Below are 27,713 nucleotides of genomic sequence, written 5' to 3'. Positions count from 1 at the left end.
CACAGCCACTCCCTCCCTCTCCTTTGAGGAGCAGTCAATATTCCTCCAGACTCCCACCCCACCTCTCACATACGTCTTAGTCACCTCTCCCTCCTGGTCTGCCTCACTGCTCGTATCTCTCAACAATCCAGACCCAGAGCTGAAGATGTCCTGGACGTATGCATCCCTCCTGGCTCTCCTTGCTGTGCTTCTTGCACTTTCCTGTGAGTCTGATGCAGGAGAATTTATATCAGGAGTGTCTATGGAGGGTGCAGAGTAATGATAGCGCTTTGTTTTCTTTGTATTTCATGGGGAGGTGTGCAAGGGAGCCAACTGTTCTAATTTAGAGCCTTCATGTTTTGTCCTCTGACCCAGTGTCTCCAGAGGCCGACTCTGCAGCTGTGCCCAGCAGCACAGGCAGCGCCAAAGACCCACAAGGTGAGGAGCTGCATCGGCTGCATCTCTTCCACGTGCGCTCTCCTCATCCCTTTATGTTGTGAGCTGAACTTGCTCCTGCTTCCACTGCAGGTCCGCTGAGAAGGATCTTCATGAAGGAGGCCGATGCCTCAAACTTCTTCAGGAGACGCAGCAGACGGGGCGTGAAGTCCCAGGATGAGATTAACGGTGAGTTCACTCGGGGTTTGTCTGAGTTTGGACTGAGGTCTGGTCGGCCAAGGTGGGGTTTGTTTGTGGTAATTGCTGGGATCTGTTTCTTATTGTCCAAGACATTTTGGCAGCAGAATTACTCTCACACTAGTTTCATGCTGGAAGTTATTATGCTGTACACTGTTGATCACCAGTTGTTAGTTGTCCTCACAGTCAAGAGGTTTTGATCCTTTAATTCTTTAAAACTTAATGGTGTGCAAAAACTTGTTAAGCAATTATAAACATAAAAGCAAATCTGCAAAAGAGCTGAGATAAATCCAGCACAGGTTTAAATATTTGAGGAATTTCTGAGAAATGTGTGTAACTCTCTCCAAGAGAGACAGGATACGGCAGACTGCTGCACTCATGTCAGCAAAGGGACATTTGGTTGGAGAAAAATTTCTCAGATGTGATTGGCCTGAATGAAACACTCCTTTTCAAGCACAACGGGCTCTCAATAAAGACAAACATTAGCCGATACACCAGACATCGATAAAGCATTGATCAATAAGCTAAGAAGTACTGCTGCCAAAGGTTTGTTAAGCACTTGAATTCTACATGAAATGATGGAGATAAGACTTGTTCTTGTTTCCATCTGGAGCATAAAGAGACACTTTACTGTGGTGGAAACAGCTTGTTCTTTTAGGCTGTTTGTATTGACAGGGAGCAAACATGTTAATGACAGCCTGAGGGGGGGTTTTTATGACCGTGGCGACCAGCAGCCGTTAACAGTTTTCTGATCCAGGCCTGACCAGAGACCAGACTCAGACCTGTCTGGTCACACTCTGCTGGAGGCTGCAGCAGGAGTCACAGGGCAGCATGGAGCTCACACACACTCACCTCAGAGTGCATCAGTGGATATTTTCCTCACAAGTGTTGTGAAAATTCACATACTGTACAATGTTTGACATTCTCGAGTGATTTAACGGCACTGTTATGCACAGCTCTGCCAACAGGAAGGTGAGAGCCCACACTGAGACTGCTGCCGCTCTGAAATGGAGTTGTGTAACACGCTGTGGGTCTGTGTGTGTGTAACAACAACAAGACACTGTGTGGATGAAATGAACACAAAGCAGTAAAACAGTGAAAAGACTGAGATGGACGAGCGAGTGGGTGAGCGGTCAGGAGCTGAATGTGGAATGTGTCGACACACGGCAGAGAGAGGTCAGAGAAAAACCAAGTGAAAGAAGTGAGGCTGATAAATTGTGCTCACTTTGAAAACCCTCTCCTGCTGTAAAATGACACAAAAGCGCAACATCTCACTCGCAGGTCAATGAAATCTTGCAAAAGAAAATATGTGATAGATGTACTAGCTGTTTCTGTAGGTGGATAAGCTGATGCACAGGTTTTTAGGTAAACACACAGACATCAGACCTTGAACGAATGCTGCTATTTGAGGTCTCTGTGGAAGAAGCAGGTCTGCTGCGATGCATCAGGTGAAGGAAATGAGGGATGATTAACCTGCTGTGCACTGCTCGAAAGGGAGAGAAAACCAAAAAACAGCAGGCAGTTCCTCTCGATTCTCATCCTGTCAAATGTGTTTTCATCTCTGCAGCTCATCGGTAAATCACAAACCTTGTAATTTAAAACTAAGTGACTTGAGTTCCAGCTCGTGTTCAGGCCTGTGCTGGGAATCCTGGTGAAAGTTCAAAGGTTGTGACCTGACGTCGGAAAGGTTAGCATGGCTATCCCAAACCTCTCCTATCTCAGCTGATGGCTCTTTCTAAAGTTACTGCAGTCCATGTATGAGTTTCACTGACAGTAGCTTGCCCACACGAGACAGACGAGCACTTTAATGTGTTCTGGTCTTCTTCAAATGTCCAGTCCCGTCACGTAATCCCGGCTGTCTGAAATCCTTGGCTTCACTGCTCTGTATGTGTAATGCACCATCTTGGAACCAGATCCAAATCAGACTGCTGAAGTCTCATATTAGCTTCTAGTGAATTCAAGAATGTGTTTTTGGATGGAGGCAGGAGTGCAGATTTTGTCCTCCATTACTTACGTTAGAATTGAATTATGAAGGGTAGAACAAGCGTAGCAACCAGTAGCTGAACCAGTCACTTCAATGTACATCTGGACGTCCTGGTTTTGTATCAAGACAGGCTTGAAATGATTGATTTCTGCTTTCTACCCACATATATCTTTCTGGATGATGTAAAAACAGGGAGACATGACTCATTAGACTTCCTTCCATCACTTGGGGGTCCAGGTTTTGTGTTGTTGTGTGGATACAAGCAGCTTCTGTGAATCACAGCTTCACCACAAACACCAGCTTTATGGAGGTCACAGAAAGCAGCTTTTGCTCAGACACAGTGATTCAGATCTGTGGTATTTTTGAGGTTGTCTTGGGTGTTTGTGTGTCTATACTTGCAGGCCAGCTTTGAACTGAAACCGTGGCTCCTTTAAGTTGATGTGGTTTATTTCCAGACGGCCATATTGACGATCTTCTAAACCTTTTGGTAGAGCATATTAAGAGTTAACTTATTCTTAACTGGCAGAAAAGCAGAGGATCCAGAGTCCAAAACACTATTGAGCAAAAGTCTGATGTAGTTCTCCAGACTGAACTGCATGTTGTATAACTTTAGGTTATTTTTATAGGAGCATTAGTTATTTTTATGTAATGTTTTCATCTTTTTAAAACATGTTTTTGTGTAAATTTTTCTCCCGTTTTTTTAGTTTTACACACAGCTCTTGTCTGTAAAAAGTGGTGTGTCATTAGTGCTCAAACAAACTAAGAAATGCAAAAACGAACAAATACAAGAATCCATTGTGTTTTTGTGATGAGACCGTAACATTATCCAAATCAGTGACTTTCTTACAGCTCCTGGTGTCCCAGGGTATTTCAGTCAGTCTCTTTATCACACAGCTGTGTTATATCCTGGCTATGTATCATCCTCAGCTGCTTAATATGACAATAAACGACTGAATCAAAGATGTTTATCATTGCACACTCATTTAATTCATCATCATCCCGCTCTGCGCTTGCAGCTGAGCAGAGGCAGATTCTGGCTGCAGACGAACGAAAGAGAGAGTTTCACGAGGAGAAGAGGAACGAGTTTGAGAGCTACGCTGAGGAGGAGCACGATGGTATGCAAACACCGATATCTGATGAAGCTGTGCGGGATGAGTTCATTCACTCAAACCGGCTCATTCATCCACTAAAACTGTCTTTATCTGTCCAGAACAAGACGAGAGGACCAGAGAGAGCACGGAGCAGTGGAGGGAGTTTCACTACGACGGGATGCATCCTCCCCAAGAGTACAACCGTCACTCCATCTGAGACTGAGAGGAGGGAGGCGACGCTGCGAGCTGACCTTTAAGGAAACACACTGAGGCTTTTCTCCTCAGACCTGGACAGCGATGCACGAGACATCAGGCACAGAATGAGATTTTTAGACATCTCAGCTTGTTTTAAATGCTTATGTTGTTGACACTGGCTTTATTTGTTTGGAGATCCCACCACTTTTGTGTAAAAGTAATGATAGCAAACTTTCTTTCTTTTTTTTTTTCATGAAAGTTTTTGTCTTTTCTCATTAAAACCCAAAATGTAGGAAGGTGCTGAGGTGGCGGCTTTACCCTTTGCCACAAGCTAAGCCTGCACATTTAATGAATGTGACACCAAACAGAAATAATTCGAAAACATTGTTACTACACAGAATAAGAAAATATTATATGCTTTGTATGTTATGGGCTATAAAAGAACAAATATATATCCTTTTCTTTTAAGGCTGCAGCTAACAAAAAGAAAACAGTGAAAAATCTGTTTCCCAAAACCCAAGCGGACTCATTTAAATCACTTGATTTGTCCAACAGTAAAAAATAAACGAAGATACATATGTGATTTACTATTTTAGTGGACAGAAGAAGAAATTTCAGAGTAATTTCAGATTATGGAGGAGCGGTGTTTATAAAAAAAAAAACCCAGTCACAGATACAGAGCTGGTGAAAATCCATTGCATTTAACAGCTGAGGTATCTGAGAGTCCAAACAGTCATGCATCAGTTCAAAATCATGTTTATAACTAAATTCTCTGAAGTTTGGAAATGTCTTGAATTATCGAGCTGGTAGAGCGATGTTGGGTTCAGGGTCTCCTGGGTTTAACAGATGTGCAATGATTTTATAACATATGACCAGAAGCATAAGTGTGAATATACTGTATTTACTCATATATCTTATACTTACTGTATTTTTACTCACTTGTGATGGCATTACTTAAATCTTCTAACATAATCATGTAACAATCTGTATTCAGTAACATCTTTTTACTGTAAGAAATGTGTATAAACTGTAAGTAACTTGACGTCTACTCCCTGTCAAAGAAGCGACGACACGTGCAAACAATCCTCTTTTTTAATACACGAATCTCTACAACTCCAAAGCACATTTCTGCAACAATATGTAATACATGCATGCCGAGGGGCTTCCAATGCTTCATATTTAGATTTCTGTAAATCTTATTGGGGGCAAAAATATAGGGAAGACAAAAATAAACACTCAAGACCCAAGCTAACTGTTGTTGAGATTTGTATTTACAGTAAGTAAAAGCTCAAAGTCAATATTCACCACAACATTTTCAGATAATTCAAGATGGCAAAGCCCTCCACATCGGGCATGTTCTGTTAGAGTGTTCATTTTTTTCCCCATTCAATTGAAAATTAAATAGAAGTACCACAGAGAAAATACAAAGACAGATCCCTTCTCTTCTCTGTGAGACAGTCTGCAGAGAGCGAGTGGGAGAGAGAAGGAGAAAGTCTTTCTGCTAAATTCAACAGGCTGGTATGAAAGCACAGTGATTAAACACAGAGTGAGTGAGCTGTTTTCAGACCAGCCGCTTCGTGAGCGGAAGCAGAGCGCGATAATACAACTACTGAACTGCATGCTGCTGATTTGACGGTTCTGCGATGGGAGCAACCGAGATACATTTGCATTCATTTCTTACTGCAGACATGATGCACACTTCACTGACAAACGCTTACTTTAAATCCAAATATGATTAAAGGTCTTTAAAGGGAAAACAATCCAATCAGTATGAGTTTTATCACTCATACAGACAATAATGATGGATTTAAAGAAGGAAAGCATCTGTCAAACTCTCCCAATGGCACATTAGAATAACATGCAGCATTTGGAGGTTTTTTCACTTTTTAACTATTTCACCCTCAGCAGTGTGTGATCACTCTGAGAGGGGGTTTGGTTAGCTTCATGTTAGAGCACATCCCTGAGAAGTGGTCACACAGCAACAACACGTGGTCGCCCTCCTGTGGTTGAGGAGGACTTCACAGTCACATCAAAATGAATCAATCAAATAAAACAGCAATTAACAACTATTACATACTGTGTCTGTATCATTCAATAACTTCTCAATCCAATCTAATAACACATTTACACATTTCTGCGATTGATATTCTTACAAAAAAAGTCTGAATATATTGTAAGAAAATAAATAATCCAATACATTAGTGCAATGCACCGGCCCACTCAGTGATCACAGCCGTGATTGAAGCGCACTGTCCTGCTCATGTTTCACACACTTTAAAGCAAAGAGATAACACATACTGTCACACTGTCGGGCGTTATTACCCTGGCGAGCCATTGGAGCAAATACCAAAGCAAATTAACAAGAGCTGTCAAAACGACAAGAAGTTCAGAGTGCAGATGATGCCACAATTATTTACTTGAAGCTTAAATTTCACTTGCATAACATGACTCCACTCAACGGCTCCAGGCAGGATATTTACACAAGGCATACAGCGGAGCGTGCTTATCTCCAGACGCTCACAGTCCAAAGTGATAGCAGCTTCCATAAAGAGTTCCCTTTAGTGTGGCACTTCCAGACCCAGCTGCTTGTTTGTCTGCCAGACCACCATGATCCAGGCTGAACATGGCTTCCACAACTTCTGGTGAGCATCTTCCCCTCTGTGCTTCCAGGTCTATATGACAGTGGGAAGGGGAGCAGCGCGGTGCCGTGCTGAGCCGTGGTAAATGGAGCTGAGCCAACGCTCCTCAAATTCCTCCCGTGGTTTGGCAGAAACAGATGGGAGGTTGCGGGATGGGCAAACTGGGCGACGACGTCGAATCAGAGGACTGGGATGGTTTCATCCCGTCTCAAAGCTCTGTGGTCTCCCAGCTCACCTCCCGCGGAACCTGGCGTCATTTAGTCCCAGTGTGGATGACCGTAACGGTGGAGGGTCGTGGCCGCGAGGGCTCGGCCACCACTGATGGCTCCTCTCGTACCGGAGACTGGACGTCAGAGTCCTGATTGTACACTTTCACAGCAGAGGACAAAGGAGCTATTGGGGGGCCTGTGGGAGATAACACAGTTTCAGCAAAGAGCTGCATGTCATTAAGTAAGCTTAGGAGAAATAGAAGTTAAAGGATACGTCTGGAAATGTTTCAATGAATCCCATGAAAAAAAACAACAACAATGTGTTAAGGGCCCAGTAAGTTTTTCAGCCTTTCAGATGCTCAGTTAGGGAAGTCTACGCCTTTCTGTAACATCATGAAACTGACAATGCAGCCGTGGATTAACACTCCTTTGACGCTCGAGTGAGTGTCTGACTCGCAATAAACTACAGTGGCCTTGTGTGAACATGTGTGACTCAGTTATGTGTTTTTTAATAGGTTTTGGCCAAGAATAGAGGTCTGTCACACAGAGGATGTGTGTCTTGTATGTGTTTATTTCTGCTTTCATCTTTATTATCACGTGGGTTTTGTTCTCCATCTTATTTTCCATTTATTTATCTGTTTTTATGTCCATTCTGTCTTTCCTCTGTAAAGCACTCACTTGCTGCAATTCCTGTATGAATGCTGCTATACAGATAGTTTATTATCATTATTATTATACTTTGGCACTACAAAGGAAGCTAATGAACACACTGGGAGCGCAGATAATAGAGATTTTGGGGGGGGGGGGGGGGGTTGGACAGGTTTGCGAGAGCATCTGAAGTGTCACTCACAGTCCTTCAGGGACAGCGGGGTGCAGTCCACAGACTGGCTCTTGGCTGGAGCACGGCTCTGAGGGCTGGACACAGAGTTGGAGTTGTGAATGTTGCTGCCAAAGCTGGTGCCCAGCTGCAGGCGCCTCATGTGGCGGATCACAGCCGTCGCATTAAAGGCTTGCTGTGAAGACAGGGTGGAAACCAAAGTGAAACCAGAGGCAGATCCCTGGAGAAACACAAATCACTGTGTGTTTCTGCTCTTCAAAAAGATGGAGAATACGGTGTGTGTGTGTGTGTGTGTGTGTGTGTGTGTGTGTGTGTGTGTGTGTGTGTGTGTGTGTGTGTGTTTTGTAATATGTGAGAACTGAGAGAGGTGAAGTCTCATATGCTCACCCTCCATTTGCTTTTGGCGAAGTTTTTCCGCATCTGTCGACTGACTGATTCATGTATGTTCTTGCAGAGAGCAGTGTCTCCTGCAATCCTGAAAATTAAAGTCAAGTACTTTTAGATCATGTAAATTACAATTCACACATACAACGCAACATCACCCAACCCATTTATATTCCATGGGGTGTAGTCCCATGGGGATCGTCTTCATGCTGTCTTCTATTTGCTCAGATCTCTTATTTATTTATCTTTGATCGATGGGTTGATGTTTTTTGCAGGCGCTCACACACTGTATCACTTTCTGTCACATTCATCACAATATCTCTGTATGAAACCTTGCCAATGAAAGCCATTTCTCTCTGTTATGATGCCTGTTACCGGTGTCACAAACCACATATTTGAATCAGAGCGACCACCTGCCCAGGACCCAACAGGCCCATTACCGGCTAACAGACCTATTCATATTGGCCACCTCAGCTGGAGACAGCAGCCCACGCTAGCTCGCTCTCGTTAGCTCCCGCTCAAGCCTGGGAAGACATCCTAATTGTTCATTAAAGCTTCCACATTCTTCAAGCATCCTTCAAGACGCCAGCCACTAATTGGCAGCCATTTATTCAGCAGATTTCTCTCTGAGGGCTGGCGGTGCCGAGCAGAGGTAGGTTCGCGGCTCGGAGCCATGGCGACAGATGACCGTGGGAGGACATGCTCTCCATGACAAATGCGTAAGCCTGGCAATCTGCGTCATACTGCTGTTTAATCGCACCGAGATGTGTGGTTCCCTGTGATTGTCTGGTTGAGGCACAGTGTGGCGGCGGTTAGTTTCTCACCATGGGTGCTGAAGAGCCTGGTCACATGTGAATCTCTTCTCTGGGTCCTTCTCCATTAGGCAGCTGATGAAGTCTTTGGCTGCGGAGGGAATTGAAAAGGTCAAGAACACGTCCAGCTGAGAACATGTTCTCCCGCAACGAAGGACTTTAATCTTTTTTCTGGTCCTGCAATTTCTTAAAAAAAATCCCTAATTTCTGGAAAGAGCTATTTGGTAATAAACTAATTACAGAGAAAATAGAGACAATGTTCAGTGGCAGGACACATGCTAAATGCCAGATCCCATATTTCAGTTTTTAAGGTGGAACCAAAAATTACAGTAGGCCAATTTCCAGAAGAAGAGAATTTCCATGAAAAGACAGTTATCTTCTATGACTGTAAAAAAATGACAGAAATCTATTTAAAGCCAAGAAAATATTAATGTAATATCAGAAAGACTCTCTGAGTTATGCTTCAATTGTTAACTGAAAATCTACCAATAACATACTGTTCTTTTGAGGATCCTTCCCAGAAATTCTCTGGACCACGACAACCAATGAAAGGCAGCAAAGGGCTATCAGATGCGTTATAAATATAACTGAACACATGAAAAATGGTGCACTCAAATAATGGTAGAAATTTAAAGCTCTATATTTTTGCTTTAAACTGTACAGCTGATAACACTGTGCTCACTGGCTGATAAAAACTTACAGAGTCAATGGTGTGACTGTGAACTTCTGATTAGCGTGAGCTATTCACCACTACTTTAACACACAAGCTTTCTCTCAAACACACACACCATTGACCAATCACTGCTCTGGATATAGATAACATGCTCACCTCATTATCATATATTCGTTAGGAAGATGTAAAAGGTGTTGTATAAGTATAAAATAAAGGATTAAATGTGTGCCAAGACCCCAAAATAGTAAAACTAGTAAGTTATTTATTAGAAAAACTATGGGCAACTAAAATAAAGCGTTATCATTTATTTAACAACAACAACAACAAAAAGCACAGTGAACACACACACAAACAAATACGTCATAGCTCACCGGAGTCTGATATGTCATCCCAGTAGGGCGCGTCAAACTCATAGTCTGCCTTGAGAATCTGCTCAAAGAGCTTCGAATCATTCTCGTCATAGAAAGGAGGGTAACCGCAAAGCCTGAGAAGATGAAGATGGATGATTACATAACAAGAGTCTGTGTGAGTGCTGCTATCCAGCTGACGCTAGAAACTTTAACCCAAATCTAAAAGGATTTGCTGTGGCCTAATCTCATTCAGTGGCGGTTTGATTTTTCATATAGCATGCAACAGGAGACGGTTCAGAGGGATTATAGACATTACATGAATACTACGAGGGCAAAAATGGGATAAAAACAGTCCATTTTCATATGATATGGAAAAAAGATGGACACGCAAACTGTAAATCTACAACATAAATTCATGAGGTTATTTAAGCCATAATCTTGATTATGAAAGAGTATAAATGAGTCTATAACAAAAACCATGCAGAAGCCTCATTTGTGACGGCATTAGAAACTCTTTCATCTAATTACCTTAAAATTCATCACAACTAACGAATGGATAACAACACCAGGGATTTTCTCTCTGCTAACGAGCGACACCACTTAATTAGTTTGGCAGCTTTCCAGCGAAAGCTTTACAGGCTCTGTCAAATAGGAACAGTAGCTGTCAGCATCTCTCAGACTTGACTCTCCAACAGCTAAACGCAACTAAAAAAACTCAACAGCTAAACAAGTCATCTTCTATATGAATCTTCTGATGTTTTTACATATTTTACTTACTAAGCCTGAAGTGTGGCTCTGGAGATGATTATGTCGGCCTAGACTGAAATATCTTAACAACTGAACGAATCCAATTAAATTTTGTGTAGACACTCATCGCCCCCAGGGGATGAATCCTACTGAAGTTGATGATTGTTTGACTTTTCATCAAGCTACCATAAAATTTAGTTTTGTTTTTTAACCTACCTCGAAATTTGGAACAGGTATTCACATTCACATTAAGCATCATGGTATAGTGTTTTAGCAGTTACTATACAAAAATATCAGACACACTTAACCATTTTATACAAACAGGAAATGATGCAATATGTGCGATGTCAGTTGATAATAAACTCTGACTTCGTAATGTCACAGCCAGCTAAACTTTACAAACAGACATCAAAATATGTTCATACTAAAAACTGACTTATAATCAGTATGTAGTATGTGTTTGGGACAAGATGATGGCACCTGCTAAACATGTTAGCATTGTTATCATGAGTATGTTAGCATGCTAGCAATTTAGCTTATTTCAAAGCACCTAATGTCTCACAGAACAGCTAGCATAGCTGTGGACTCATTTATTGTTCGATTCTAATCTTGTTCTTTGTTTTAGGTTGTTTGAACGATGTTTGTTGGCCAGTTGACGAAGGCATCTGTAATCTGTGTGAGTGAGGTTTTCTTGGTGGTTTCTGATCTGAATGAGGACTTCCTGTTTAAATAAAGCTTTAGAAAATACATTTAAAAGGTCAAGCTATTAAACACACAAAATAAGCTTAACTTAATGACCTTGTTTATATTCAAAAGTGAGCACTTACAGAATATAAGCGATGACCCCAATAGACCAGCAGTCCACAGCTTTGCTGTAGGGCTTCTGTGCTAAAACCTCAGGAGCTGGAAGAATGAAATAATAATATTTAAAAATAATTTTTTTAATATTCATCTGGTGGAACAATGCAAACAGTTTTCGACCCTTCACCATGAAACAGAGGCTGGAGAATGTGAATGTCTGCCTGTAGCAGATGGCTAAAGTTATCCTGTGGCTGCTGGCAGATTAGATTAGATCATGTTTAGCCAACTAGTGGATCTAATTATCTCAGAGGAAGTTTCCACCAGAGCTCAGAGGTCATCCTCACCCACGTATCCTGGAGTCCCACAGGCGGTGGCCATCACGTCACCCGTTCCCTCCATCTTTGACAAGCCAAAGTCACTGATCATGATCTTTGATTCATCACAGGGACTGAAATACAGCAGGTTCTCGGGCTGGAAATGAAAGGATAGAGTCAAAATGTGTGTTCATATGACCTTATATACTGTCTGTGTATATTAATTCCAGTCGTCCAGACAGTAAGATATCAGACAAAACATGAAACAAAATCCCCTGGATTTGTTATTCAGGAGTTGGGAAGAGTTCTACAGCTTATCGTAGAGGCTCCATCAGTTTTGCAGAGAAGGAAAATCTCTGACATTTAACCTCTGTGGGTGATCCCCCGCAAGCACTCATGCAATAGCCCCCACATGGGTTAAATAGCAGGGATTTCCCCTCTCAGTAAGACTAAAGAGGTCTCTTCAACAACAGAGGCAGATGATGCTGTAAGGAACTATTTCTGACTGAACAGTAAATACTGCTGTACCTTCAGGTCTCTGTGCACTATGCCCATGGAGTGCAGATAGTTGACCGCATCCAGAACCTGCCGAATGAGCCGACTGGCATCCATCTCTGTGTAAAAGCCTTTCTCCACGATGCGGTCAAACAGCTCACCCCCAGACACCCTGTCAGCACACACACGGTCATTGTAATATCAGCGTCTAATCACAAGTGACGGATTCAGTGTAAAAACAAATTGGCGATTGGCTGATGAGTGTTTGCCATGTGTAGATGTCAGGTTGACCTACATGGGCTGACCATAAATGTAATTGTCACTTTAATGCTTTAGTTAAAATCAGTCAGTGCTGCTAACACACTTCATTTTTCCTAATGCATCTTTCCAGTATTTCTCATATGTCACTGCGATTTTTGAGACTTTTTCATGTTATGTAACTTTGCAGTATTTGCAGCTGATGTACCAGCAGTTCTTCTCAGCTACCTAAAATTGCAATGACACAACAAGTGACTCATATTAAGTTGAGCATCAATCATGAGTATGCGCCTGCTTTCAGACGACTGGCAATGAATGTTTTTATAAGTGAGACTTCAAAGCAACATTATGCACCTTGCAGAGGTACAATGAGGGCAGATAATCGCCACCTAAATTGCAGGTGCATTAGTCACAAACACTGTGAAATTAAGTGGAAAGGGGAAAGGCCTCTGAAATCATGATGACGAGTATCTCTCACAGGAAAACGGTATGGCTCAGAGGAACAGTTGTCACACGTACACCTCCACAAACACTGACTGAAATACATTTAAGAAGATATTTGCAAAGATAAATAACACAAAAATGACCATTAAGTCGAATCAACAGCTAAGAGTTTGCAGGAAATGATACACTCCCTTTCTTGCAAAGAATCACACCTCTCTCATGCTTGTATGATCAATAAATGCCGCTGTGCTTAAATAAAAACTGTTTATCAGTGTGTTTAATCAGTGCCAAAACCAAAGTGTCACAACAAGTTGTGGTTTTCACAGACAATTCTCTGTATTTGATGTTACTGTCAGCCGAAATAGGTTTATTAGGGCTGGAAAAAACAGACATTGCGATATGAAAAAATACAGAAAGTGTTTTCAGCAGATGACCTGAAAAGCTCTATTTAGAAATCATTCTAAAACCATTAGAGTGATTTTGTACGACAATCCATCTGCACAGAAGGTATGAAGTCGTACTGCTGAGGGATCACTGTCACACTTATTCTGCAACTGTCCAGTACTATAATATATTTAATTGGCAGACATTCAGCCAGACTGTAATCTGACAATATTTGGTTGTTCTGATAGGACACAGGCCTTTCCTTCCAACAAGCGTGGCTGCAGCTAAAAATGATAATATTTCTGAGCTGGAACTCTGCATCGTCTCCATGTTTCAAGAGGTGGCTCTTTGAAATGCTTTCTACTGTGAAGATGGAACAAGTTCATTTAAGCAAAAGGAGGTCAGAAAACCATTTCCTGAAGGCGTGGAAACCGTTTTTGACAGTCTGATCAGACCTAACCCCACCTATGCGTGCTTTTCTTTAACCCTTGATCCTCTTGGCAGAAGGGGTAGACTCTTGTTGTGCTAATTTGGCTGCTGGTTGGGGGCTTTGGACTACTTTGAGAGACCTGGATGTGAATCCCTTGTTTTTCTTTCTGCTATTTTGTGTAATGATACTTGGTGCTTTATGTTTATTGTGTGCATTTGTTTGACTTGTTAAAAAGTAAAAAATAAGCTGAATAAGGCGGCCTCTGAGTGTGTGTATTCTCATCAGCAGCAGCTTCTCATCTTGATGTTGGTTAAAAGTTAAAAGTGTATGTTTAAAATCAAAATAAAAGAGTGTCTCTGTTGCCAAAGTGTTGCAACACATGCCAAATGGACACATGGTCAAAACCAGCCCGATTCAAGCCGGCGACCTTCGTTGCATGTCTACCCCTCTCTATCTCTCCCTCTCCACTGTCACTGTATAATAAAAGGTATAAAATGCCAAAAAACTGATCTTACTGATGAAAATCTTTGTGACTCACTTGAATGTCACTCAATTATCCTCCCAATTCACTCCAGACAGATCATTTCTAAGGAGTTAATCTGCAGACTCGCTTCTGAGAAAAGGGACCTCTCTATGGATATCACTTTTTGAGCCATGACAACACCCAACATGTGGCCTGCAACAGACTAGGTAAGCCTTGTTTTTAGCCTGGCTGCTTGCTATGAATGCCTTTACTATGTTGTACCACGTACTGTAAAATGGCCAAGACTGCCTTACTTGCCATCGTGTGTCCTGTCGATGATGACATGATATATCATGCAGCCCTGACATTTATATGTTCCTTGTGTCATAAAAATGCACATATGTAATGTCTGGCTACATGGACAGGAAACTAAGTCACAGATTTGGAAACAGGTTCAAAATCTTTTGCAGTGGATGGATGCAGACAGTTATGAGAGTCTGTGAGGATCCTGGAAATACCTCCAGAACAGCTGTAAGGGATTTCAAGTGACCTTCTGAGGTTAGGTTAGTCCAGCATATGACGTCCCATAAAACTACAACTTGTTTTTACACTTAAGTTTTTGCATGGAATAAACAAAAAAAGACAGGCTAGCTGTTTCCCCTTGTTTCCAGTCTTTATACTAAGCTAAGCTAAGCTAACTGACAGTGTTGTATCTATATGAGTGGTATCAGTCTTGTCATCTGACCCTCAGATAAGCATATTTCTTAACTCTATCATCTGCATATCTTTCTCATCTTCCAAGGACACTGCAGACGCTTATTCAAGCAAAAGACACAACACATTATCAAAATGACATATCAAATGGGAGACAAAGAGCTGACCCTACCAAACGATGTGGTGGGTTGATGTACTTACAGCTGCATTATGAGGTACAGGTGGTTTGAGCTCTCGTAGATGTCCTCCAGAGCCACGATATTCTCATGCTTTATCCTGGAGAGGAAGAGCAGAAAATTCACTTTGTGTGCTGTCAGCCTGTGTTCATTTCAGCACAGGCCACTAATGAGGAGCAATTAGCCTTTTCTTTTGTTAAAATGATGCCCTGCCAACAGATACAGAATGATTTTTGCTTTCTGTGGCAGCACTTTGCCTGTATGTGTGTGTGTAGACATGTGTATGTTCACGCTTGTCAAAAATGAACCCGGCAGAAGTAAACGCTTCACACAAGGGAGAAAACCTTTTGTGTGAGACGGAGAGCAGGGGGATTCTTCGAGGATGCTAATCAGTGAGTCATGAAGCGGCAAACCCCATAAGCAGGAGCACCTGAAGAAAATAATATAGGATGGATCACGACGCCGGGAGGCTGTGTCCAGGCAACCAACCAGCAAGGCTTTAATATTAAAAAGAAAACCTCTGCAAGGAGAAATGCATATGACAGCGTGCTCACAAGGGCAGGTGGCTGAAAAGGAAAGGTGGGGGAGGAGGAGGAGGAGGAGGAGGAGGCGGGGAGAGTCTCAAAGGAGCAAACAACCTTCACAACTTCCTCTCTAAGTCCAGCACGAAAATGAGGTTCAGTTTGAGAGCTGTTAGACAAACAAAGCCAAGAAAGGAGTATGAAGAGAGGGAGAAACGCAGGTGAGCAACCAAGACAGAGAGAGAGAGAGAGAGAGAGAGAGAGAGAGAGAGAGAGAGAGAGAGAGAGAGAGAGAGAGAGAGAGAGAGAGAGAGAGAGAGAGCAGGGGAAGTCAAAGGATAGCAACTGTAACCAGGCAACGACACCCAACAGCTGGTGTGATCACTTCAAGAGTGACTGATAACTGAGCTCCTCTGGGGAATTATTACCCATCAGGCCCTGGAGGAGGATGGAGTGTCACCTGGTGTCAGTGCAATCCTATCATACCCTGTGTGTGTGTGTGTGTGTGTGTGCGTGTGTGTGTGTGTGTGTGTGTGTGTGTGTGTGTGTACACTGTGAAGACTCAAAATGGTGGATAAGATGGGATTCGACAAGGAAGTCACTTAAGTCTGACAATGACTGTTAAATAAACTGAGCCGGCATCCCAACTCTGAGTCATTACTCAGAGTGGAGAGAGACACGCAGACGCTTCCCCGAGGACGCCGCGAGCTGGTGACCCCTTCTTGAAGTGGCGTCCTTCCTCTGCAAACTCCCCCACGGCCTCGTCATGCAGCGCCTACCTCCTCAGCACGGCGATTTCATTTTCAATGCTCATCTCCTTCCCCTTCAGCGCTTTTTTCGGGATGCACTTGATTGCGACCATCTTTCCTGTGGCCTTCTCCTCAGCCATCACCACTTCAGAAAACGCGCCGCTGCGAGACAGAAAGAGAAACATGTTAGGCCTGCTTTATATGCGCTCGGGCAATATTGACACAGAAAGCCTATCGTGTGTGAGTGGACGGAGGGCACTCAGAGGCAGACAGGCCAGAGTACACAAACAGCATATTGTGAATATTTACTGAGAACTGGCAAAGTCCCCGACTATGGCCGACAGCTTTCTGTGTTGGCTTACGCTCGGTATCCGTGCGCCGCCAAAAGCATGGCAAACACTTTTAAAACCTCTAAAAAACACCCATTTAGGACAGCAGATAGCGTGTCTTCCTCGGGCCATCTGCCTCCATACATGAGAGAGCCTTTAAAAACAAATAGGGAATTAAGGGAATATTTGCTCAAGCAATCTGTACCAGTTGCCATGATACCACAGTCAGTCAGTCCACCTTAATAAATCTCGCTGAGCAGGCAGCATGATTGCTTTCCTCCCCCCTCTTGTTTTCATCACACACCTTCACAGGCACCTTCTCCCTCCATGCACCGTGACCAGGGTTTGATGTGAAGATGTTAAAAAAAAAGGGTGATTGTTGATTGGAAACTCTCTGGGTCACGTTCACCGGACCGAAACAAGTGATGTGATCTAAAGGACTACAACAATCCTCGATTCACTTATGGACGTGTGGCTCTGATGAAAGCAGACATAGAGCAGTAAACTGAGCCTACAATGCTGAAATTTTCCATGTTTTTGCAGAACTGCTGTCCTACCCCTGTTCACCCTGCATCAACTCTTCTGCTTTCAAAGCCAGGTGTAGTTCTCCACCTATATTCTCCACTACAGCTCTCTTGGTTTTTTACTCTCTGCATGTTCCCTTTTTCCTGCAGAACTGCTGTTCTTGTTTTGGCTACTTCATTTTTATTGCTGTATTGAAGCTAAATGAGTGGGCTGACATGGCCAACACAATACTTGTACAGCAACAGGGCCTTTCAGTGACATATCGCATGTAATAGATTACATCTCAAAGGCACATTGCAGCCTTGGGAACGAGGACAGTTTGTCCACACACACAGTTTATTCACTGAAAACTGCAGTCCAGTGGCTCTTTCCAGAGCAGATGCCAGAAGAAATCTCTTTCTTGCTCACAGCCAAAAGTATCTAGAGAAATATTTATCCTGTGCCATGAATCTATCTGTGATTTAGCCCAGTGCTAATGTACTAAAAGAGCAATCAACTTCTAACCCAGGCATTTTCATCATCTGTTTAGTAATGTTATGTCAATAGGAAAAATGGCCCAAAATGCCTCCTGCACTTGTTTCCTCCCTTTCTGACATGAGCTTTAATTGCTGGAATAAGTGTCTAACTGGATTGTTATCAGTTATACAAACGCAAAACTGGCATAGAGAGAAACACTTGAAGTGATCTACAAAAGGGAAGGCAGCCGGCATCAAAAGGTCCGTTAATGTTCTCAAAGTGTAATCAGTTCCTCCCAGCAGGCTCTAAACTCAGCAGCGCTCACTGCACTAAGTCCCACCGAGGCCATCAAATCCACGCTAATCCCTCACTCCACCATTGCACGGGGTGTGTGGGGGGGGGGGGGGGGGGGGGTGAGTCCAAGCCACATCAACACAGACTGCACAAACACACTACCTGGTCACAGAGCCCGGCCCCAGGTGTGATGAGGTGGAACACACTCACTGCAAACAAACAGAAGTGAGAGGCCTCGGAGCTTACGTCCTTCTGACTTTGACCTCATTCTGACACATGATGTGGGACAATATGCAGATCCAAGGGCTTGTGTAAGTGAGGGAGCTGGTGCACCACTTGCTGGCCTGTTACAGCACTATCTTCCCACCGCAGCTGTTGCCGTGAGGACAATGAGCATCATTTCTATTCAGCGCATGCGACCGGTTTCCACAGCTGTGTGGACATTAGGAGAAGTACAAAATTCCCCATCAGCACGCCGAGCCTGTCGAGCGACTCTCTTGCAGAGTTTCGGAGCACGCTTTCTGCAGCAGGAGACACACAATGATGAAAACCACAGGAAACCCGTGAACTCACTGAGAGGGTGGTTAGAAAAGCATAGCGCCATTTCTGTCCCCCTGCTCACCACATTGACAAGCAGCGACATCACTTCCTGTGAATGACAACATGACAGAATCCAAGCCTGTGACTTTCCTCGCTCTGTCGGTGCATGAGGCACGACAAGCTGCGTTGCAAGCTCTGAGAGAATTCAGTCTATTCAGTCGTAATTCACAGGAAAGAAAAGGTGCAATGTCTGCTACAGATATGCATATGGTGATGCTTCTGCCCACATGCCGTGTCTACACATATATGCATACACACAAAGATACAGCAACCCATCCACAACAACCACACAAAACTCTGAAACCATTAGTCAATCAAAGGAACATTAATCAGCAGCTATTTTGATAAGTGATTCATCGTCTCAGTCGAGCAAACATTTGCAGGTTGCAGCTCTTCAAATGTAGGAATCTTTCTTTATCTTTAACAGACAAATGACAGTAAATGAAATATTTTTTGGGACTAATAAAGAAATCTGAAGACGGCACGTTGCTGTGGCTGCGAGGAGAATTCTTCACTGCGCTTTAATATTTCATTGGTGGAATCAAGACAAAAATTAGCAGATTAATCAAAATAATGGTTAACTTATGAGACGACCAGCATACCAAATTCATGTCCACTAATAATCCTAGATGTGATCTGGTGCAGCATTAAGTGATGAAAAGAGCTCTATCTAAATTGGACTCTTTGCTGAAGCTCTTCTCAATCTATTACGCAAGATAAATATGTTTGTATAGCTGCAGAATGTTTCTGACCCGGTGTCACAGACAGCACAATCAAGTCAGCACGCTGACTCACTCGCTTGAATAATAATAACTGAATATTAAGTTCTTCCCGGAGCCACAGAGCTCCCTCTTCACGGCTCTTGGATGACAGAAAGAGCTGCGTGTGTGACAGTCTGCAGTCACACACCGCCACCACCACGCGATGTACAGGACGGCCAAGCCAAACCGGCTGACTAATGTGAAATGTGAATGTGGGCTGCTTTCTGTGTGAAGCCCGCGGCTGATGCTGCAGATGCAAATGCGAACAACCATCCTGAGAACTTTTTCAGGCTGCGACCTCAGCTGGCCGTGCCTGCCGATTATGAAATTCAGGGCAGTATTGATGGAGGGAGTTGGTTTTGATGGAGGGAGGCTGGGGTCTCGACGACAAAGGCTGGCCTATTGACATTCACAGGCGGTGTTTTGTGGTGCTGCTGAGTAATCACTCTGAATCATCTTGTGTAAGATGCATTACAGCGGCCCGTTACGCAACATATGGGATGGAAAAGTCAGGACTTGATAATCCAGGTAGAGCTACCGACGGTGTAACCTACTGTGTTCAAAGTCACGGCGCAATCACAGCTTTAACCAGAAATATGACAGGTGACATAATCTATGCCGTCAGAAAATGCACAGAAAAGCGATGTACGGTGTTTGTGAAGGAATCATAACGAGGGGCGAGCCAACAGAAGTATAGAGTAAATCTAGAAGCAGACAGATACTGAACATTTGAGACCTTCGCTGATTCTCCTAATCATCCGTACAATGATTCTGATATTTTTATATATTATTTTTTTGGCTACACTTTATATTACATGAAGCACCTATTAATGCCTAATTGTCGGGGTTAGGGTCATGAAGGGTTAGGGTTATGAAGCTATAGATAGAAGCAGTATTTAGAAGGTTATTGATGGAAAACTCTCAGTTAGTGGCCTAGTAGTAGTAAAATATGGTCATGTGTTATAAATAAAGAACCAGTGTGCTACTAATACTTATGCTCATAAACAACTAGTTAATTTTGAATATGTGAACCTTGATGTAAAGTGTTTATATTATAAGATATAGAGATATTTTTACAGTTACACAAAACACTTGTTATTTTTAACCTCACACCACCATCTGCTCAGCTGTGATATGCTACTCTGTCGACTCAGAGTTTTGTAAATTATAACGTCCACGGGACAAACGACCTGCTTCTAACTTGCAGGCAGCACTCTCTGCAGTGTGCATTATTATTCTGGTCATACACCGGCCTCCCCGCTCTTGGACCAGGTTTATACGTTTGCTGTAAAGCTGCTGTAAATTATGAGGGCAGTGGTGGAAGAAGTATTAAGATACTTTAATTAAGAAGATGTACAACAATGTAAAAACACTCCATTATAGCTTGGCTAATGCTAAATAATAAAATTGGATTATTATTAACATTATTAATGACACATAATATATTATATTGCATTATCAGCCCAGCCAATTTATAACATACAAACAAAAAAGGTCTTCCATTCAAAACCTTATTATGTGCAAAATATCTAAAGAAAAGTATCTCGGATTCACAAATATTAGTGGTTCAACAGCAGTTAAGCAGCATTTTAAAGCTGGAGCTGGTTGAGGTGGAGCTAATTTTAAATACTTTGCATAAAATTGGGTAAATTAATCTAGAATGTATCAGATGTATCGTACTTTCTAAACTGATCTTAAATCTGTAAAAATTCCACCTTTCTTTCAAATCAAACATTTCAAAGATGTCCCCAAGTCCATTTTCTGACATTTTATAGACTCAAAGGGATTTTTTTTTTTTTTTTTTTTTGAAGCAGGGCGTTATGAGGTACTTAGCCACAGTGAGTGTATTACCTGCAGTATATGGCAGTCAGCATGACCCCTGTCTGGAGAAGCAGCAGAAGTACCGGTGTAGGAAGCTAAGTATTGTAGTACTGTGGATGGGGTCAGCTGTAAACCACATTTATCCACCTAAAAAAGGCCCAATATCAGACTAAGTGTACGCTACATTTAAAATATTTACACTGCTTTATGTTGCCATCAGACAGCTCTTTCCTTCGGCACTATATTCCTCTCCACCGTGGTACTTCTGTATTCCTATGCATGCTGTGCACTGTATTATGCTGCAGATCAGCTGTTTGGGTCAAAGTTTCAGTGGTTTATGGAAGACACTTCAAATGCAATAAAACTAAAATGACTGATTATGACAACAATAACAAATGCTGTTCACTGTGCAGGCAAGATGATGGTGTTTTAATCCAGAGTGTAAAGAGGAGGAATTTATGCAGATGGAGGGGAAGGGTAAAGGTTGTTTGGTAAGTCTTTTAATTCATTTGTTGGTATTTAAGACCATCTGACCTGCTGGGTGGGTACAGCAGCGCTCCTCACTAAGTGTCTATCTGGCTTATTTGGGGGTGTTTTTCATAATGCTCTCTGGAGAAATGACCACTGCAAACGCAGAGTTGTCACAATGTAGTGTATGGAGCGTTGCTTATCAGGTGGGTCTTTTGAGGTGGCTAATATGCGTTTTGTTGCTGACGCGGTCCACAGCAGTCCATTGCTCAGCTTCCCACACTGGTACTCCTGCTGCTTCTCCAAACTGGAGGCGTGCTGACCGCCATCTACAGTAGATAACACAGTGACGATGGATAAGTAGCTCATACAACCCCGCTTCAAAAAATCCAAACCATCCCTTTAATTGAGAAAACTCAATGGCAGATTAATCAATAATGAGTATAATCCTCAGTAAGACATCTTGTAGTTCTTTAAAATAAATGCTGTGGCAAACAAAGCACAAGTTGCATAAACTGGTAGCACTCAAAGTACTGTACAAATACCTCAAAATAATATTTGAGTTACTATCCACCACTGCACAGAGCCGATGTGATTATTTCACGTGGTTTTCATCTGTGGCCCTTGGTGGCAGACCAGCCAAAACTGGTTTTCTGTCTTTTCAGGTAGTAAATAGCATTGATCTGGTGCTGCAGAGTTAAATCTACTCCAATAATATGACTGGAATGAAATCCAGCAGCTCTCACAGTCCCAGCGACTGAATCTGGAAACCATTGAGGCTGCTTTCCAGGAATTTGCTCTTTGTGTTCACCCCACTGCTGATCAAACAGAGAAAGATGGTCAGTTTACAGCCTGATAAGAGCTAATGCTGCTCATAAACAACTAAAAAGGAAAAAATATGTATCGCTCGAGGGAAATGTTGGGCAGAAGCCTGTCTGAAGCCATAGAGCAGGCTGTCAGAGAGAAGCTGAATTATTTTAATAAGGGCGATTACCGCCTCCTGTGCTCTGATACAAGGCAGTTTGGTACACTTCAGCTCTCTGAGTGCAGAGGATAGCACACTGTGGCTCTGTCGGCATTCAATGTGGCGAGAGGGATATGAATATAGATGAAAGCTCAGAAAATGACTGTGCATAAAACATACGACGCATGTTCTCTGTGAATTATTTCACTGCACATCGTTACTGTCAATGACAAAGTGTCTCCTCCCACAGTGAATGTAGCTGAGGATGATAATGGTGGTGGTGGGGAGTGGTTGGTAGCGTCTTCTTCAAAGAAAAGATTTCCATCATCCTAGTTGCCTAGCTGCCATTTTCACTCAACAAGTCTCTCCACAAGCTGTGTTTCAGGAAATGATCAATGCATGGAGGCAGTCACTTTAATGCATCAGGGACGGGGACGGCTTTGTCAGAGCCAGGGTCAGTTTAATATCTGCTGCAGAGGCCTGTTTATTCATTAACGTTGGACTCAGAAAAGGTGATTTTCCTGTTTGTTGGAAAGGAGAATTGTAAAGATGTGTCCCTACGCTTCGTTTGGTCCGGCAGTGGCAGCTAATAGAGGGGAACTTTAGCCATCAAGTCTCAGAGAGCGGGATTCTGGAAATACATGACAAAGCACTTAGGAGGGATGCAGCTGGAAAGCAACATGACATTTAAATGAATAAATGTGCTTTCTTCAAGTTATTCACCTGAGGGGAGCATGATGTAAACCCATTTCATACTGGATAGAGATATCTGAGAGTTTAAGTGGATATATAACAACACACCAGGCAATTTTCTTTTTCCTAAATGAGCACAACATAAACTAACATTTCTGATAAGGATTCCTTAACTCAATATCAGCACGGCCGCACCGATCCAATAGCCACATCAATCAATCATCATCCATATGATTATCCACAGCCACACTGACCGTTTTAAGCAGATCCAGTTTTGGCCACGAACCCTTGCCTCATACATAAAAATGATGCTAACTCGGGCCACATACAGTGAAGTAGAATTTAATTTTGGGAAAGCTGGTACTGGAACAGTTCCCTGTTACGTCATCAGCATCTCAGACGAACATCTCAACACTCCACTGTGAGTAACAAGCTGCTGCACATGTACAGCACAGACCCCACTGGGATCTCTGAAGGTGCTTGTGGTCGGGTTACTTAATTTGCTTCCACAGAGTATCAGCAGCTTAAGGGTCTGGAATTAGCCGCAAGGCAAGTGGCGGCGAGGAAGGACGACTGGCTTCAGTGGCGAAGATCTCATTAGCTCACAACAGCTACTGCAAGGAAAGACGTACGGCCTTACTGACACCACCGCAGGCTTCCTCCTTCCAACCTCCTATCAATATCTAATCAGCCACACACATTCTGGCCTCCAGCTGTAGCTGAGATCAAATCTTCCATTTCTGTATGATGTTCACACTGATGTGCACTTTATCTTTAAGTTTACACAACCTACTGTTTCAGAAAGCCAAGTATCATCTGCCAGTTTAACTGAACAATAACATCGCCTGAACCACTGACCCTCTCACAGTCATGTTTATCTCACAGATGTGACTGCTGAGGTGTGCAGCAGCTCACACCAAAGTAAAAGCAGCAATACCACAATAGAAAAATACTCTGTTGCAAGTTAAAACACAGAAGTATCAACAACATGAAGCATCGCTGAAGTGTACAATGCATCAATAAAATCAGTAAAATGCAGTTAAAATACACAACATGCTATTATTATTCACAATTTTATTGTTGTGGCTGGTGGAGGTGAAGCTTAATTTAATACTATAATTTCTGACAATACATCACTTTTTATTGGCATGTTGTGGAGTAGAAATATATCATGAAAATACTCTGGAAAAACATTTAAAATGCACTAAAGGACAGTACTTGAGTAAGAGTACATCCACTGCCAGTATGTGGAGTCTGACTGGCACATTTGCAGAGGGATGTTCCCCCTCGGACCCTGATGGGGAAACCTGACAAGGATACTGCAGTTCAAAGGTGGAGCAGCAGAAAGAGGAAGAGGAGGAGGATAATCTGCGTCTCGTCCTCTGAAAAACAGTCCCTGCCCCCTTCATTTTTAATCCTCAAGCAAAGCTGAAGGGCTGCTGGGCTTTTCTAGCCCCGGGCGGCCTGTTGTGAACCCCGCTGCGCTGCAACAAGGCACTCACTGATTAAGAAACACAGGAACTAGTAAATGGGACTTACTCAATGTTAATCAGGACGACTTCAAGCTGTATTATGTGTAACAGAAGGGCCGAACTGTGACAAACCGACCCCGGAGATGTGCACTGGGTCGTGGGCGAGGGATGTGTGTTCTTCCAACCTGGCCATTGTGTGGACAGTAAATCTCGATGATTCACTGCCGTTATTCAGAGGCTCTTCACACATAAATGAAAGCCTTAGGGAAATCAGAACAGCCTCCAGGTAGGAGCGTCTGACTGTTTAGTACACCAGCTGAAGTGCAGTGTGAAGTGAATCACCAATCCGTATGACAATTTTATGATGGCAGTCCTCAGGAAAATCAGGTCTGCGGTCATGCCGAGCAGCAGCGTTTCGCTAAATGAGAAGGTGATGAAGACGGCCGAGAAGATTACTCTAAGTTTAAACCAGATGAGGTTGTGAGTAACAGCAAACCACAGCGCGTCTGTTTTACCATCTATGAATGACCAGCTCCCCAGCAGAGCTGCAACCACACTGACTAGAGGCCATTTCTGCTCAGCTTGACACCAGTTTGTGAGTCCAAATTAGAAAAACAAACACATTTCCCCGGGGAGACTCCTTCCTCGACACAGGAAACATCACCGCATTCAATTCCTCTCAGTCAATGGACGTTCCAGTCTTAAGGAGACAAAGACCAGCAGGAAAATGAGAAACATACTCTGTTAAATGTGTGATAGCATCAAGCGATCCATCACAAGACCGCCTGAGACTTGGTCTGTCATAAAAGGACGACCTCTCTTTGACCAGTTTCCCTTTAGGTCTTCCATTCAGGGGAACACTTAGGCTCTCTTCCCGCAGCATAACTTATTCAAAGAAGAAAAGCCATGAAGTCAAGCAGCACTAACAGCGGACCAAAATAAACTCTGGAATTCGTCTGCGCTGCGGTCCAAGGCCAAGAGAGTCACTTCAACCAAAGTGGACCCTAAACCACGAGAACGAGCCAAAGGAAGCCGGGCTGCAGGACAGTTCTCACAAAGTCTCCACTGTGCAAACAAGTATCAGTCTGTAAAACCCAGACATAATGTTCCTCTGCTGAAATCTGCTCCACTGTTTGAAGAAGAGAGAGGCTGAGCATGAGAACACAAAGTCATCACAGATGGTCGCTCAATTTGGGAGCCCGTTTCATCATTTGTGTATGCAAATAGGCCCTGCTGTCTTTGTCAGAGTTGTTATGTTGGACAAAAAGAGCCCAAATAAATGGTGGCCCGCACGTACACGCTCCTCATCTCATCTGATCTGATCTGATCTGATCTGATCTGATCTGATCCGTGTGAGGCACAAAAACATGCTGCAGCACTTTCTGAATGAACTGTGACATAACGAGGGGGCATCACGCGTGTCTGACTTCACGCGCTGAGGTCTTATTTCCACTCCCTGAACAATTTACTGATGCTGGTTCTGACTGGATATAAGAAATGTCTCTTTCAGGCGGCTCTAAGTTCAAAGGACCCTGTCTGTCTGTCTGTCTGTCTGTCTGTCTGTCTGTCTGTCTGTCACGATTCTCGGTGAATTCGGCGAATATTCAACAGCTGTCAGTCGCTTTTCATTTCCGTTCAAACGCTACAATGTGCCATTGTTGTCTGACGCTCATTTACACAACTGGCTGCAAAGTTTCTCGTCGCCTGCGAGGCTGTGTTGTCTCGTTACTCACGTCCCAAGGACTTCCTTGAAGTCAAACATCTTCTTGATATCATCGACGTGCTTTTTCCAAGATCCATCGCTGGACTCGCCGTTTTCTTTCGCCATTTCGCACCGGGGTGGGAGGGCAGGGGAGGCGGGTGAGGGGAGGAAGAGAGGAGCCGCCGCCGGAGGATCACCACAGTCGTCTCACCAAGCCAAAAAAGAAAAGAAAAGTATTGCACTTCTGTATTTCGCCAAGGGCTTCCTAGCTATTTGTCAGCGCAGACTATCTCGCTTCCTCAGCCCATGCATGCAGCCAGGCGAGCCCAAGAAGGGGAGGGGAGGGGGGAGGGGGGGTATGTCCTACCCTGAGAGGTTATTTGACTAATCTGTTTGACGTAGCGGATCCCGACACTGAGCTTCCCCACTGTTCAGATCACTGTGACGGGGGAACACAGGCTCTCCTCCTCCTCCACCTCCTCCTCCTCACCGGGCGGGATTCAGTCAGTGTGAGGCGGCGATGCGGTGCGCTCCGGTCGGGCTGCTTGCAGGAGGATGACACTTCAGTCGCATCCGAGCCGCTGTGCCACCGAGTCACACCGAGCGCCCTGTGGTTGTTATAGCGATGGGAGGAGTGGGAGGCTGCTGCTCCCGCCTATCCATCTGACAGCGAGCACAACGAGCGATTTAAGTGTTCGCATTGCACCAAACCAGCGGCCCGGCGCGAACTCCGCTGGGCTCCACGGTGTCAGGGTGTGTTTGTGCATGTTCACACTTAGGGCAAGTTTTGTGGTTGCTTGTTGCACAAACAGATGTTTTCATTTCATGGGAAATTTAAGGGCAGGGGCGTAGCTGGGAGGAAGGAGGGGGGCCGTGCGCTGCAGGTAACCCTTAGCGCCCCCTCCACTTTCTGCATGTTTTGTGTGTTTGTTGCCGTGTTTGTGACAAATTGCATCAAATCTGGGATGAAATGTGTAGAATTGAACACTGGAAATGGGTAAATCGATTTTTTTATCTTAGAAAAGTAGGAAAAAGTCAGAAAGAGCAGAGGGAATCCTCCTCAGACCCGACAGACGGGCAGTAAATGTTGTATGTACAGAGGAAACACAGCAAAAAATAAATTAAAAAAAAGAGAGAGAGAGAGAGAGAGAGAGAGAGAGAAAACAGCATAGAAACAGATAACAAAACATTTGCCTATGAGTCAAATTCAGAAACAGGATGAAGTGCAAATACGAAGAAAATGGATGCAGGAAGAAGTTAAAGAGGAGCTCCAGCGTCTGTTCAGAGGTCTTTGGTACAACCACTGACACGTGAAAAAGAGTTGGAAGAAGCCTTCTGTAGCTCC

The 27,713-nt window shown here is 43.5% G+C and overlaps 2 protein-coding genes across 2 annotated transcripts; one reads left to right on the top strand and one right to left on the bottom strand.

Moving 5' to 3' along the window:
* Positions 1 to 73: 73 nt before the first annotated feature.
* Positions 74 to 5,953, top strand: ucmab (upper zone of growth plate and cartilage matrix associated b). Its single transcript, XM_070971913.1, has 5 exons — positions 74 to 203; positions 355 to 417; positions 508 to 603; positions 3,613 to 3,711; positions 3,807 to 5,953. The coding sequence occupies exons 1-5, from the start codon at positions 146 to 148 to the stop codon at positions 3,902 to 3,904; spliced, it is 414 nt and encodes a 137-aa protein (XP_070828014.1). The 5' UTR covers positions 74 to 145; the 3' UTR covers positions 3,905 to 5,953.
* Positions 4,957 to 27,057, bottom strand: camk1db (calcium/calmodulin-dependent protein kinase 1Db). Its single transcript, XM_070971912.1, has 11 exons — positions 26,400 to 27,057; positions 16,314 to 16,445; positions 15,039 to 15,113; positions 12,178 to 12,316; positions 11,680 to 11,806; positions 11,362 to 11,437; positions 9,809 to 9,921; positions 8,777 to 8,855; positions 7,956 to 8,043; positions 7,581 to 7,743; positions 4,957 to 6,926 (listed from the first exon to the last, which is right to left on the bottom strand). Exons 1-11 carry the CDS (start codon positions 26,492 to 26,494, stop codon positions 6,775 to 6,777), a joined length of 1,239 nt encoding a protein of 412 aa, XP_070828013.1. The 5' UTR covers positions 26,495 to 27,057; the 3' UTR covers positions 4,957 to 6,774.
* Between the last annotated feature and the right edge of the window lie 656 nt (positions 27,058 to 27,713).

Source organism: Chaetodon trifascialis, chromosome 10, assembly GCF_039877785.1.
Source record: "Chaetodon trifascialis isolate fChaTrf1 chromosome 10, fChaTrf1.hap1, whole genome shotgun sequence".
NCBI lineage: Eukaryota > Metazoa > Chordata > Actinopteri > Chaetodontiformes > Chaetodontidae > Chaetodon > Chaetodon trifascialis.
This window is presented reverse-complemented; position numbering and strand designations above follow the sequence as displayed.